This window comes from Triturus cristatus, chromosome 10, assembly GCF_964204655.1.
Source record: "Triturus cristatus chromosome 10, aTriCri1.1, whole genome shotgun sequence".
In the NCBI taxonomy this organism is placed as follows: domain Eukaryota; kingdom Metazoa; phylum Chordata; class Amphibia; order Caudata; family Salamandridae; genus Triturus; species Triturus cristatus.
Window position 1 is genome coordinate 408,403,778 of NC_140593.1, and position 15,403 is coordinate 408,419,180.

The 15,403-nt window shown below is 41.5% G+C and overlaps 1 protein-coding gene across 1 annotated transcript in view; it reads left to right on the forward strand.

Annotated features, from left to right (window-relative positions):
* The window catches only part of GPR158 (G protein-coupled receptor 158), a 1,311,614-nt gene that overhangs the window by 507,362 nt on the left and 788,849 nt on the right, over nucleotides 1–15,403 (forward strand). Inside the window, exon 4 of the mRNA XM_085631696.1 lies at nucleotides 8,225–8,442. Within this exon, the coding sequence (XP_085487822.1) occupies nucleotides 8,225–8,442 (218 nt within the window). The remainder of the gene's footprint in view (nucleotides 1–8,224; nucleotides 8,443–15,403) is intronic.

Here is a 15,403-nt window from a genome sequence, read left to right on the forward strand (position 1 = left end):
TAAATGGTTAAAAAAGCATACTAGGCCTTGCTTTGATTGCTAGTAGGAGGAAGGTGGCAGTAAAAAAGCATACATCAGGATAAGGTTTAAAAAGCAACTTCATAGCATCTTGTGTATTCCTGACTCCGTATTTTAACAAGATAGGCTTAAGGTAGGCTTGACGAAGGTTGGTACATAGTTTACACAGTAAAAGAAAGTGCATGGTGCTTTGAACTGATACATTATCACATGGGCATGGGCCATGGACCAAATGGTGCACTATCCCGAACCTTAGTCTGGTAATTACATACCGATGAGAGGGTCGGGTGACTAGACTTAGATACGGTTGAAATCCCTCAATTTCACAGAATCTGCCGTAAAACATACATGTACTTAAGTCACTACTAGTCCTTTCCCGCTTCTGTAGCTTAAAATTCATAAAAACCGACTTCATCACTTCTTTGGGCAAACTGGAAGGGGCGTGACAGTCATCTTTAAGATTAATACCAAAGATCTCTAAATAACAATTTAAGACAAATTTAATCCAGGGAATCTTTAAGTGGCCGTCAATGGAGAGACAATCTCCAATGATTGCTCTATTTAAGGAGGTCTCTTCCTTTGCCCAAATAGAGCGCCACAGCATTAAAGGCCTTATAATCAATAGGTCAGAAAGATGAAAAATACCTAGTTCTCTGTGAGCCAAATCGTTGGTAGCTGATTTCGGCAAACACAGGAGCCTTTTAAGGAAGAGGTTTTCCTCCACTTGCAAGTTCCCTGCCTTGGTGTGGCCCCACACCCCTGCTCCATAAAGGGCCACCGAGAGACATCTCATTTGAAAGATTTTTAACATATCTTTAATTCTTTTGTCTCCAATTTTGGTAGCAAATTTAAACACCCCATGGGAGCTTTTAGCCACCTTGGCCCGGACACAGTTAATCTCTCTGGTCCAGCTGCCCGTTTTAGAAAAGGTGATGCCGAGGTAATTAAAAGACTCCACTGTTAACACTTTGTGTCCTTCGATAAAAAAGGCATGTGGTTTTTTGCATCCCACGCCACATTCCATAACAAAGGTCTTAGATTTATTAATCAGCAGCTTCCTGTCCTTGATGAACAGTGAAAACCTGTCCATCAAGCGCTGTAGTCCAATTGGGGTCCTAGACAAGATTACAGCGTCGTCCGCATAAAGAAGTACGGGGACGCTGAAATCTCTGATTTTTGGTGCATCAGCCGCAACCTCCTTTAAGACTAAATCTACTTCGTTAATAAAAAGAATAAAAAGTAGGGGGGCAAGCACACACCCTTGTCTAATGCCCCGCCTAACGCTAAATTTGGGGGTGCACTCCCCTGCCTGGCCATAACGGACACTAGAATTTAATTTAACATAGAGTCTCGCTAAAAAATAGATAATGGACTCCGGTGCTCCCATTTCCAATAATTTGGCCCATAAGATATTGTGGTCTACCATATCAAAGGCACTGCTCAAATCGACAAAGCAGAGGTAGAGGGATCCTTTTTTTGCCTTTGTATACTTCCCGATTATTAGGTCGAGGTTGAGGCATTGCTCTAATGTTCCTCTGCCCTTCCTGAAACCATATTGGGAATCGGCCAGGATATTCTGAGACTCCGCCCATTCTTCCAGCCTAACCATAAGTACCCGACTCATAATTTTCACCGAAGAGTCCAGGAGGGAAATTGGGCGGTAATTCTTCGCATCCCCCTTGTCTCCTTTCTTGTAAATTGGTACAATTATGGATTCCTCCCATGTATGAGGAACCCCGTTGCATACGGCAGCATTAAATACCTTTGTAAGCAACGGGCCCCAAATCTCGGGAACTGTTTTATATACGTCAATGGGTACCCCATCAGGTCCCTGGGCCTTCCCACCCCTACTAGATTTAATGCTGTCCCGTACTTCGGCAGTTGTAATATCCAAGGGGATGACAGGCCATCTATCATCATATACTCCCCTGGTTCTGGCCGAGTCGAAAATCTGAGAGAAGTGGGTGACCCAGCTCTCCATACTGACATTAGCCGATAATTCAGGCATCTTGTCATCTTTTAGAAAAGGGCTGTTAACAGTTGCCCAAAAAAGGGAGGAATCAGCGGTAAAGGCTGCCTGGTCTAAGTTGTCCCAAGCCTCTTGTCTTAATTCTGCTTTCCTGGACTTAATTGCGGTCTGATAGATCCCTCGCAATTCCCTGATCATTCCAATATCTCTCCTTTCTGCTGCCAATGCTATTTTAAGCCCCTTAAGAGCAGTAGAACATGCATGGTCAAACCATCCCCTACGCTGGAATTTCCTACCTTTAGGGTGTATAGTGAAGTTGCTGTCAATGATTAAGTTAATATTAATAAAATTATGCACAATTTCGTCGGTTCCTTCCTCACATTCTAGAATTGTAACAATTTCCGTAAGGCATTTTGAGACAATGGTATTAGATGAAATGTCCGCATTATTACCCTTCCATCTAATGCGGATACCATTAGATCGATATGGCTCAATATTGGTAATAATACATGGGGTATAAATCTGTCGGTCCTTCCATAATAAAACCTCGGCAGTAATACAATTATGATCACTAATTAGGTTGTCCACAACCACAGGGACTGAACACCGTGGGCTAATACCAGATGATACACAAATAAAATCAATAACTGTATTAGCATTCCTTCCCGTATAAGTGGGAATGATTTCGCCTAAGGGATTAACCTGGTTAACCAGTATATCCATGTCATAAGTGGTTAAAATTTTGTTCAAGGAATTACCATAAAGATTATGAGGGAAGTGACGGACACCATCCCCCCAATGATCAACAAAGCCACATACCCTTTGATCAACAAAGGGACATACCACTGTATTGAAATCCCCTACCCAAATGATATCAAAAACAATATCAAATTTGGTTATAATATCTTCCATAGCAGATTCCAAAGCAAGCACAACCTGGTACCTTGAACAATCGAAGATATTATTATAAAAATTAATTAAAAGGATATTTCTACCCTGCTCCTGTTGTAGCCATAGAATCTGGGAGTGTGCACCAACCAAAACATGTTTCTTAACTTTGATGGGTACTTCTACAGAAATCAGAACCAATAACCCACCCTTTGCCCTGCCCGACGGTGAGGCCACAGCGGGTAAATTGAAAGAAACAAAACTATTATAATTGATTGGGTCAACACACCAGGTTTCCTGAAGACATACAATATTAAAAGTGTTAATAAACTCTAACCATCCCAGGCAAGTATCCTTTGATAAGAGTCCCGCGATATTCCAGCTAGCAATAAAACAAGCACTCTGTTCACAGGTTCTGGATAAAGGTATGGGGCTCATAGGAACAGAGGTGGCAAGATTACAAGACTGATCCACAGCCGGATAGACCCGGTTCTCTCTATCACAGCAACAGGGCTTCCCGCTGGTAGTATCCGGGGGGTTAACATTCTCACTGACATCTACTATGTCTAGCACCCTCGGGATAACATCCCCCCGTGCCTCCAACGGCGTCAACAGTGTCCGCTAGTTTAGAATGAACTGGCACCAGTCAATCATTACAATCCAGCCTGCTCAGTGCTTCAAATCGATTTGACATAGTAATAGTAGATCCAGGAAAGATATTTATATCTCCTTCTCTTGACCCAAAATGTGCGATATTGGGACGGGAGTTAAGGTGCCTATAGAAATACCCCAAAGGCCGAAGAGATATCCCTTGGTCCCGTGAGGGGGATGATTGTGCTCTTAACAGAGCTGTAGATACAAGATGAGGGCTTCGGAAGTTAACTACAATACAATCACCCCCACAGGTTTTACGCGAACTCCCAATCCAATCAACTCTTCTTGTGCTTAATATATCCTTTGCTAAAACAACTGGGAAGCCGCATTCACGATGCAGCCAGTCCACAGTTTTGTTTTTCAAGGAAGAGTGGGTTTCACTATAGTTACGACCTGTCTCAGTAACTGGTGGTACATTGGTAAGGACTGCCACAAATGGAGCACAAGCTGGGGGCAGATCAGGCCTGGAGATACCAACATTTTTTACACTTGGTACTTGCTGATTCTCGGCGACAGGTTTACCTGGCAATTTATGTTGTCCTGGGGTCTGCGAGGAGTCTAGAGCATTACTTCTCTCCTCACAGTGTTCTCCATATGAAGTGTTAGGGGGGTTAGTCTTGACCGTTGGTTTAGCAACCTTAGAAACCTGTTGGGAAACATGACTATTTTCTAAGGCCTCATCATTTACTTTGGTGCCAGTACTGGTATCAAGGTATGATTCTAACAGGCCTCCAAGTCTGGCCACTTCATTGGTTACCATATCAAGTTTGTTCATTAATGGTCTAATTAATAGATCGAACTTGGCATCAATCATGCTTATTAAAAGGTCCAACTGTCTACTATCTATGGTGACTGGATTACTATCCTGCACTACAGTGGAGTCACGGACGGAGTTGGTAGATATGAGATCGGCTCTCTTAGATGATCGCACCCCCCCCTTTTTGGATGTACATTCTTATTATGGGTCCGGCTAGAACGTAATTCTCTCTGTGATGTGGTAACCGTCGGAGTGACAGTCGATGGATCTGGTATACATAATAAATCCTCAGGAGAGGAGTCAGCGGGACTGTTTCCTTCTAAAGGGGCAACCACAGTAATGCCATCTATATCGTGGTTAGACTCATTAAGCTCATTGCTTACATCCTGATTGAAAACGGCTGAAGGAGTGGGGGAGTTGTTATTTAACGGGGCAAGGTCAACGATTTCTGGCCGCCCCAGTGATTTTCTCCGCTCCTGGTTTATCTTGTCAACCATTTTTACAAGATAATTATCCATGGTTGATTTTGCCGAGATAGATTTGGCTTTGGACATGGGTAAAACTAATACAGCCCTACAATAGTTTAGGCACAAATCATGAGTAATTGCCAACCCTTACGTATTATCAGCTTTCGTGCTGCAATCCTACAACACGACAATATGTACACGGCCCAGCTAGTACCTCTAGGCGAATCAAGAAGACCACAGCCCCCTCCGGCCCCCTCCTGTCCCGGACTGTCACAGACTGTCCGCCCTTTGTCCGGGCTTCGTCCTGGGCGTCCCGCTCGCGTCCCGCGCAGCGGCAGATAAAGGGGAATAAATAGGCGTAGATTGATAGGCGGGTGGGCGGGCAGCAGCGCACCTGAGGCCACGCACGGACTCCTGATCAATGGAGTCCCGTGCACCAGCCTGACTTCACCAGCGGCAACACCCGGTTCCTCCTGCGGCTCCTCCAGATGCAACAGCGTTTGTCAGCGATTCAAAGCCCCTCACGGCGATGCGGGACCCGCGCCAGCGGGTTCCGCGAGCTGTTTTCAAGCGATGTGGGCGGGTGGGCGGGCAGCAGCGCACCTGAGGCCACGCACGGACTCCTGGTCAATGGAGTCCCGTGCACCAGCCTGACTTCACAAGCGGCAACACCCGGTTCCTCCTGCGGCTCCTCCAGATGCAACAGCGTTTGTCATCGATTCAAAGCCCCTCACGGCGATGCGGGTGGTAACCCATTCCCAAATGGGAAGGGTTCCCAAAGGGACCCCTTTCCCTTTGTGAATGATTGTAAAAGCATTTTTAAGAGCAGGCAGTGGTCCCACGGACCATTGTCTGGCCTCAAAAAATAAAAATAAAACTTTTCATTTTACTTTTTATAAAAAAGCATCTCGTTTTACTTTAAGGAAAAAGGCTGCTTTACATAAAAAAATAGATCGCTTTATTTAAAAGCAATCACAAACATGGTGGTTTGCTGACCTCAGCAGGCCACCATCTCTATGATGGCCTAGATTACTAATTAACCCTGGGTGTAGTTTGCGAAGTAGCGCAACGCATAGCTACCCGAAGTGCACTTCGCACTACGCGAGCTACGCGAACTGCGTAGTGCACTGTGCAAAATGCTGTTCGCACTGATTGCACAGTGCCGGATGCTTGTCCGCACTGTGCAATCAGTGCAAACTGCATTTTGCACAGTGCAAGCGATCGTTTTCTGCTGCTCGAGTAGATTTCTACTCGTGCTGCAGCTTTCTCAACGCGGACTGGTAGTTTCTCATCGCGAGCGGTAGCGAGCATACACGACCACACGTAATGAGAAACCTGACATCCCCGCATTTAGAAGCTCGCCGGGAGGTTTATTTTCCATGCTCGCGATCGGCAACTTAATGTTGCTGATCGCGAACGAGGAAAAAGTATCGCCGGGATGTCATTTTGCTTGCTCGCGGTCGCCAACTTGACGCTGAGGACTGCGAGCAAGCAAAAAATGACCGCTGCACTACGCTACGAGTGTTTGCACTGTGCTACGTGCAATTTGCGTAGTGCGAAGTAGCGCAAACTTCGCAAACTACGCGAGCGTAGCATAGTGCTTTGCCCAGGCTTATTCCTAATGGCTCGCAAATTGCGACCTACCTCATTAATATGCATGAGGTAGATCTATTTGCGACCCATTAAGAATCACTAATGAAACTGAAAACAGTTTCATATGTTAGTATTAGTGATTACCTAATTGCGGTTCGGAGAAAATCGCAATTAGGTAATAGCTACTTGTAATAATGATACATGTGGCCCATAGTTCATTTTTAAAGCAAATAAAGATTAAAATCTTGTAATTGTAATATGTAGATGTACTTTTCAATATAGATAATGTACTGTTCCCACTCATGTTTTTCTGTCTGGCCACGTTATGGTAGTCCTCATGTGAATACTTTGAAAATTAGATATAGACAGGAGGATTGTGGTTTGGGCCAGCCCCCTCAGATATTGGCTCTCATGTGTATTTTTCATGGTTTGCCAATGCTTGGTTGGGCTATCCATCAAACCAATGGAGCTTTAAATAAGGTTACATTGTTGCACTACTGTTCAAATTAGGAGTTGGTGTTTGGCCTATAGAACCAGTTCAGTACAATTCGTCTTGCTTGCTTTCATTCTATGCATCATTCTGATGTTCCCTATTTCTTTCCTTAGCTGTCCTTTGGTCTCTAATATCCTTCTTTGTCCTTGCTTGTTTTCCTTTTCTGACCTTACACACTGGTGGCTGCTTGCCCAGTGTGCGCGGAACACCGTCTAGAGCACAGCTAAGGTTCTGTTCTAACACCTAGTAATACCTATCAATATAAGGTTGACTTCCTATTGAACATTCAGGAGTTGCACTCAGAGCCTTATTAATTACTATCTCCATCATAGCACAGTATTGGTATATTTATTTAGGATATAGAAAACAAACAAATCTTTAGAATCACAAAAGTGAATATGCATATGTATATGTTAACTTAGCTCACTGTGTGATCTTGCATGCTGAAAACAGAAGCAGTCATGTTTTCTCCTTCTTTCTTTCCACTTGTAACAAAGGGAGACATTTATTGGCATCTGCCCCATTTATAATTCTGTGGTGTTCTGAGATTGATGGGGCAGCAGAGGATCACTGTGCTACCTCTGGTAAAGGCCTAACGTAACTACAGCCTACAGGTAGCAGAGACTTGTCTCTGGCACAAGGGACCTCTAGTAACAGCCTGGGGTACTGCAACATGCTCTAGACAGAGCTTGTATCGGGTCCACAGGCCCTTGATTACTAGCCCACGGAGCTCCAGCCAGCTACAGAAAAGCCTTGTGACACCTTTAGCAACTATAGTGCTGCATCGTGAATCAAGAAAGTGCCAACCACAGCCGTTCAGAACTGATTACATGCAAATACCGCATTTAGTGGAGGGGTTTTGTGCTTTCTGTTTACATAAATGTTGTCGTTGACAGGTGCAGAGTACGAAAACAGCAATTAATGAGCTTGAGCATGCAACATGATTAAGCTGTGCCAAAGCACGTGCCTGGTTTGCATTCTCACTTCCAAACCAGACTTATTGGCTTTGGCAATGCTTGTTTAAAAAGCACGGCTTATTGGTTTCACAAATCCTTTTCTTTTAATTACAATAAGGTGAAAGAACTATTCTAGAGAAATGGCCTACACAACTCGATGCTTACGAAAATGCTGATGCCTGCTGTACTGTTCATTCAAAAGGTTAATTGTAAGAAGAGACCAAAACTGCATTTTGATGACTGTGCTAAGTATATTACACAAAGTAATTCCTTTACTGTATTTTTTCAAAGTACCAGTATCCTAGAAGAAATGCGTAATAGCATGTGCACTTAAATAGATTTTGTAAAAGAGTACGTGAGTGCGAAAGAGGGCTCAGCCTTATACTGTACTATGCACGATTAAATATCTCTTCCTGCTTGATGTTTCAGGAAAGGATGCAGAGAACCATTTCTCTAGAGGTGAGATGTCTGAAGAAATCTATGAGTGTCTGCCCTGCAGGGAAGGATGTTCCCACTGCACAGATGACTCTCCTTGCTATGCGCAAGAGGACACATATTTACGGGTCGCTATCATCTCATTCCAAGCCTTTTGTATGCTGTTGGACTTTATTAGCATGCTGCTTGTCTACCATTTTCGCAGAGCAAAGGTAACTAATATTGTTTCAATCTTGTTTGTGCACATCATTTCCCATCATGCCCTTAAATGTTGATTCAGGTTTGGTTTTTAGGTTTGAATAGGGACTGGACGCCATATTGGATCATGAAACATCCTGAAGTAAAGCTAACTTCCCATTGGTTATGGATCATGAAACATCCTGAAGTAAAGCTAACTTCCCATTGGTTATGAATCATGAAACATCCTGAAGTAAAGCTAACTTCCCATTGGTTATTATGACATGCGTAACTATTCTCTCTGTGACTAGTGATAGAAACAATAGTGAGCGGAGGTGGGAACACTCCCCTTCTTTTTGAATGAAAATATAACACATCATCATTTTAATTGAAAGTTAATTTCACATACTTTATTTGCATAAATAGAACATTGACAGAGTGCTGGTATCATACATCCAAAATGTACTTTATATTTTTGAGCACCTTTGCCCACATTGCATTTGCCCATGATGTGCTTCTCATTATAAAACGTCATTCTGTTGTCATTAGAGCAACATGATACTGCTTGCCATTTTTTCATCTATGGGTGTCTTGCATATGTTTATGCTGGATGGAATACTTGAATTAATCTGAGCCACTGGTAATTATTGGGCTGCACCCAAGTCTATCATTTGTTTCCCACCATACCACCTCAGATTAGACCCAGCCATATGCTGAGCAGCCTTGGTCCTGGTCTAGTTGGCACATACCAGCCCGAACTGCACTAATAAGGGTAAACTTGCAATTATAAATGGATGGATGATGCCCAATATGATTTGATATTACCAAGGGGCAAGGAATTCCCATTCAAGGTGGGGAAAGTATATGAAGTTTGGGGGTACCCACAATCTTAAGAGTTTGTAGCTATTTGCAAACTTGTTTCCAACCCATATGCATCAATAAATCAGTAGATTTGTAGAGTGATACTTGACACCAGTAATGGTATCCAGGAACTGGCAGAGTCCAGTTAATTTGCAGAATAGCCAGGTCTTCAGGCACATTTAGAACTCTGGAAGAGATGGGGGGGGTGGTCTGTAAATAAAAGGGTAGCTCATTCCATGTCTTCGCTGCTAGGTAGAAGAAGCAACCTCCACATCTGCTACGTCAGGTGCGGGGTGTTAGTGTTAGAGCAAGGGAGGTGTCTTGTGGGCTGATGAAAGTTAATGTGGTGGTTCAATGAGGAGGTGCGCAGTTGTGTAGGGCCCTATATGCATGGGTCAGGAGCTTGAACTGGCATCTTTTCTGTGCAGGGAACCAGTGGAGTTCTTTTAGGTAGTGGGTGATGTGGGGTCATATAGGTAGATCCAGTAAAAAGTTTGGCTGTGGTGTTCTGTATTGTTTCTAGTTGTCAGAGGAGGTGAGTTGCAATCCCTGCATAGAGAGCGCTGCTACAGTCCAGTCGACTCTAAATGAGGACCTGGGTGATAGTGCGTCTTGAGCTTTGGGGTAGCCACTTGAATATCTCATGAAGAATGCAGAGGATGAAGAAGCAGAAGGAGGAGACAGTGTTGAGCTGAGTCCTGATGGTTAGCTTGTTTTCCAGAATGATGTCAAGGTTCTTAGCGTGGTAAGTGCGGGTAAAAGAAGGTCTGCGTTCTGAGGGCCACCAGGATGTCTTATCTGTGTTGAGCTTCAGGCAGTTGTCCTACATCCAGTTGGTGACGTCGGTCATGCAGTTGGGGAAGTTGGTCTTGGTGGTATCTTGAGAGATGAAGAAGATGAGTTGTGTGTCGTTGATGTACGATATGATTTTGAGTCTGTGGTTTTTGGCGATGCTGGCCAGAGATGTCATATAAGTGTTGAAGAGGGTGGGGCTGAGCAAGAATACTTGGGGTATTCCACAGATGATTTCCTGGGGTTTAGCGGTGAAGGGTGGGAGGCAAACCTTTTGCCTTCTTCCGGTGAGGAAAGAGGCGATCCCATTGAAAACAGCTCCTTGGATGCCTATGTCATGCAGCCTTGAAAGAGGTAACAGGATGCCTATTCCAAGTAGGAGCTTGGTTAAGTTCATTTCCACAGTGGAAATTGGGTTACAACACCACCCGAACTGTTGCAGATAATTGGCTTTCTCCACAGGTAAAAAGTTGTCTGTCCTAATCTTGAAAAGCTTTATGGATTCCTCAAATTGGGAAATCTTCACCCTAGTGATATTGCAAACCTGTGGGTGCAGAATTCCGACTTATTTTTAGTGCAGTTGTATATAACAGTCTCTTATGTGAGGTTAAAGAAAGTCATTAATGTTTATTTCAGAATGTTCAAATCTGTTGAATAGTTTTGGGTGAGGACCGGGGCTTGACAAGTCTAGTTTAGAACATTTTTTGATAGGTCAAAGGAAGATGGGCCACACACTAAACATTTCCTTTGGCAGAGCTTTCTGAAACTCAACTGTTTGATATCAAAATGTTCCCGATCTCTAAATTAGGTGGGGGGATTGCAAGTATGGCTGAGTGAACATCCTTCATTTTTCAGCAGAAAGTCTTCCAAACCCTGAATGATCCTATGTATTTCTTCTTTTGATTGAATTTATAGTTGAAACAAACAAATGTCAGAGACTTTTATATATGATTTCAAAAAACATTCTTACATTTTTCAAACATTTGAAAGAGTTTTTAGAGTCTCTTCTCACAAGATCCAAATCTATCATCTTGTTTTTGTGCAAGCTTAATCTGCTTGTGCTTCTTACTATCAAATATATTTCCAATTGTGATACAATGCAAAAAAATCGCTAAAAGATAATTTTATTGCTAGAGATTCAACTTACTGTTAGAGTCACTACAGATGGTATATCATATGGGTGGGACTCAGACCCATTATAATCCTCTTCTTCTTGAGTCTCTCCTACTAGCTATTAGCTCCTGTTTATCTAACAGAATTATTTCCCCTCTTCCCTTTCTATTAGCCTATGTTACCTAGTGCCATCGTATCTTGTATCAATTTTTAAACCAGTGTACTGCCAGCCACTGCATAAGTGAAGTCCGTTGCTACCTTGATTGATCTGGTTCACGCTATATAAAACTGCAAATAGATAAATAAACATTTTAAAAAATTAATTGAAAGCTAGCTGAGCATGGTAGGTATCTCTTCACCATTAACCCATTTTCTTCTATTACCATAAAAAAAAGTTGCATCCTATGTTCCTGAGTGTCCTTTTCTGGTTGTAGTTTCTACTTTTCTTTGCTTTGGAAAAACAGACAGGTTATCCTTCAAAAATAAGTGAAGTCAGTTGTTTCATTGAGACATTTTGAGTGTATTGTATCCAACTTCTTCATTGAAAAAAAATATTTTTGCAAATGTTTCCCCCTCTTGGTAAATATATTTCTGAATCTAAAACCTGAACATAGATGTTTGATTAATCTTGTGGTTGCATTGATTGAAGTGAATCCCGATTGACGAATTTACATTTCTATTTCTCTTATTACTCCTATATTCCGTACTTATTGTCTTTGTTTGTCTCTTAATCTTTAATCCGAAGGCACACTGTTAAATATGGTAAATTCCCTTAATGCAATAATTTTACTTGCCCTGGAATGGTGAATAACTTCTGCCATTTTTTTGTGTCACATACCAGTATGGTATTGTATTATTCAGTCAATTTTGTTTACAATTGGAAGAAGCAAACTTTAATACTGTGAGTGCCAGAAGGGTAGCTAGAAAACATTACTTGCTGGACAGTCTATTCCTGCCGTTTCACCAAACCGGTGAGCTTGATGAAGCGGCAGGTGTGGTCGACCCACCAAGAGAGTTCTATTTTTATCTCTTACATTGTGCAAGCATCCACATTAAATGTATTGCAATGAGTAATCCCCCTAGAGGAAGGACACAATTGTCTGAAGTGCATTGGAGTTTTTGTACGGTGAGGATTACTTATTCTTATATTTGGATATCAATCCGATTAGTGCTTAATTTGTAACAGAATGAGTGCTGGTGCCCAAAGCTCTGCTCAGAAATCAGTAGCCAATGCTTTCAAATGTCAGTACAGTCTTAAATCCAACTCATGGTTCTTCAATCCACTGTCATACACCCCCTACCCCTATCTCTCACTCTAGCTGGATCCTGCTTACTCACTTTGCGACTGTATTTCCATCTTTCTCTGTCTTTCTCCTTTGTATGTTTTCCCTCTGTTGCTCACAATCAATGTCTGATGGAAAAAAATTAGTTCCAGTGGGCCCCACCAGCAACCATCACCTGAAATTAGCATTGGATGCACTATATTGACAAAATACAGCATTAATCTAAACTTTGCAATCATTTGACAAATAAACCTTAATTTTGAAAAACATAGAATATACTGAGAATATTATGTTAAATGTATGCAATTTTTTTTTAGATAAGCTGGAGCTAAGCAGTGCATACTGGAGACTAATTTGTCTCATGATATAGAACATATACAAAGTATAAAATCACAAGCCCCAATGACAATGGGCTTGTCAGCACTGCACACTGTTAATTGATAAACCCAGATTAATTTACTAACATTCAAATGTATACATGGAGGGCCTTAAGGAATTTAGGTATCAGTGCTGATATTCACATACTCACATTTTGCACTTACACATGCACACAGACTATCAGCAGAATGATCTGGGGTTTATGTAACAGTAGAAACGTATATGAAAGGTGGTCATGAGACAACATTCTCCATGACACACAGAAAAAGGTCTGGCTGCACTAATAATTCACAAAAACTTGGTATGCTGCCACTACCAGTTTTTGTGATTCTCCCAGGACCTGAGAAGTAGATGTATATCTACTATGAGGGCACAGTTGTTGGGCATATCCAGGTCACTGAACAATTATGTGACTGGCAGGCTCTAAGGCTGCAAAACCCTGTGATCTCTAAGACCCTTTGTGTCTGAAAACCTAAGGGTTCTTTACAGTGAAACATCCTGCTCTTACCTCCATATTTTGAAGTGAATTTGTATTAAGTGATTAATAATCAAGGAATGAATGTTGTCTGTGGCAATCTTTTTTATTATTGAAGGCAGTGAGGTCAGGCAACATTTCTTTGAGATGCATTTGAATGACTTCTCGAGTTCTTCAAACATTTGATTCAGCATTCCTGCTTACACAGAATTGGCAATAGATAGTCTGTATTGATGATGGTAAGCAGAAAAGCAAACATTTTGGGAGCAGTTTCCCCAGTGTTCTATTGGTCAAAAAGAACCAACTAATTACTTTGTAAGTAAGCCAAATGGATTGAGATGGTTTGTAGTACTTTTCCAAGAAAAAAATTACTATAATTACTGAGAGGGAATTTGTATTTCTGTAATTATAATATGTATACAATATTTAAGTTCATAAGGCATATAAATGCATTTTTTGTATGATGCATGTACAATTCTATGTTTTAATGTTATATCTACACTGGAAAGAGAAAACAGACTGTGGAGCCAAAATTGAACCATGAGGATGGTGGATTTACCTCCTTGTTTTGGTTCTTTGTTCAAGATTAAAGAGAAATGCACTAAGCTATTATGAATACATTCATCATATTTCAAGAATGCTATCAGTTGTAATGGGGAACTGATGGATACATTTGAGTAATATACATTAAAGTAAATGTTTAAAAAATAAAACATTTATATTCCAAACTGACCCTTAAGTGAGTTTACCGGTGGGTGGAGAACGGACTTGGTGTGAATACATTCATTTGTTGAATGATTATACGCATTTCTACAGTTGTGGGATAATTCACTTGACACAGCTAGCATTTAAGTTGCTTAAGAATTTATATAGCAGTGTGGAGCATAACCTAATTACTAATCCATACTCAGTGCTGATGAGTGTTCTGGCATCTGGGAATCCCAGAGCTTCCTAATGATTACTCCAGAAAAAGGCAGTGAACCATGGTTTTGTACAGTCCCCTCATTGCTTTGGGCAATTAAAATCAGGTTTCTCACTGAAACTTCAGTATTATGGTGCATCCTGGATCTTCCAGTTTCATCCAGTATTGATGTAGCTCTTGACCCTGTAATGTAATGTGACATTCATGCCTTGGACCCACAAGGCAAGGGCCTTGCTTTACTATTCACCTTAGTTTACATTTGTCTGGGTAAAAGGAATCTTGATCATGGACCAATAAAGTAATATTTTTCCTGTCAGTCCCACATTCTGAGAAAAAGTGTTGCTAGTGTGTCTAAACTTGGTTAGAGAATATACAGGCATTGTGTTTAGAACCTATTTTGGTCACTGCCTTCTGAAATTTAAGGCACACTATGGCATGTGAAGTCCTGATCACTTCTCAGGCTTGACTATCTCATATTTAATATATTCTCTTAACATTGCCTATTGTGAGTCTTCTTGGATTTGTTTGCTGTTAAACATCCTATCTGTTTCAGCATGGAGTATAGATGAAAGCTTTTTAGCCAATTTTGGTGTGCTTACGTTTTCTCTTTGTCTCCATTTTCATTAAGCAACTTCTATGACACCATGGGAATTTTAACAGTGATGGTGGAATAACCCTTCCTCAAAGACAGAAACATTTTCTTATTACTTATATTTCTCTGAAATCTGATAGATATTCTTGCCAGTGATTTCATGCACTTTTCTTGGCTGTGTTGGCATCACAATATGTCTTCTTCCATTAATCTGCTTTTTCAAGATTTTTGTCAAAAAGCAAATGCATTATATAAGTGCTTCTACAGATTCTCTATTTAAGGGAACTAGATCATATATTTATAGTCTAATTATGTGGTATGTACAGGGGCTACTGCTGTGTCTTAGGTCATTACCGCTGAGGGTCAAATGATGATGCTTACTGCTCTAATTGATGTTAGTACCATCGGAACTAGATGGAAGCAAGTGTCACAGCTGGCCCCAGACTCTGGTTCAACTTTTAGCAAGATAGTGGCAGTTGCCGTTTTTTATTTACTGACCCCATTGCTGGACACAAGCGATAGTCTATGTGCAGTGTCTGTTTTCCACCATCTCCCAGGTTTTGGACATAATCTTGCTTAT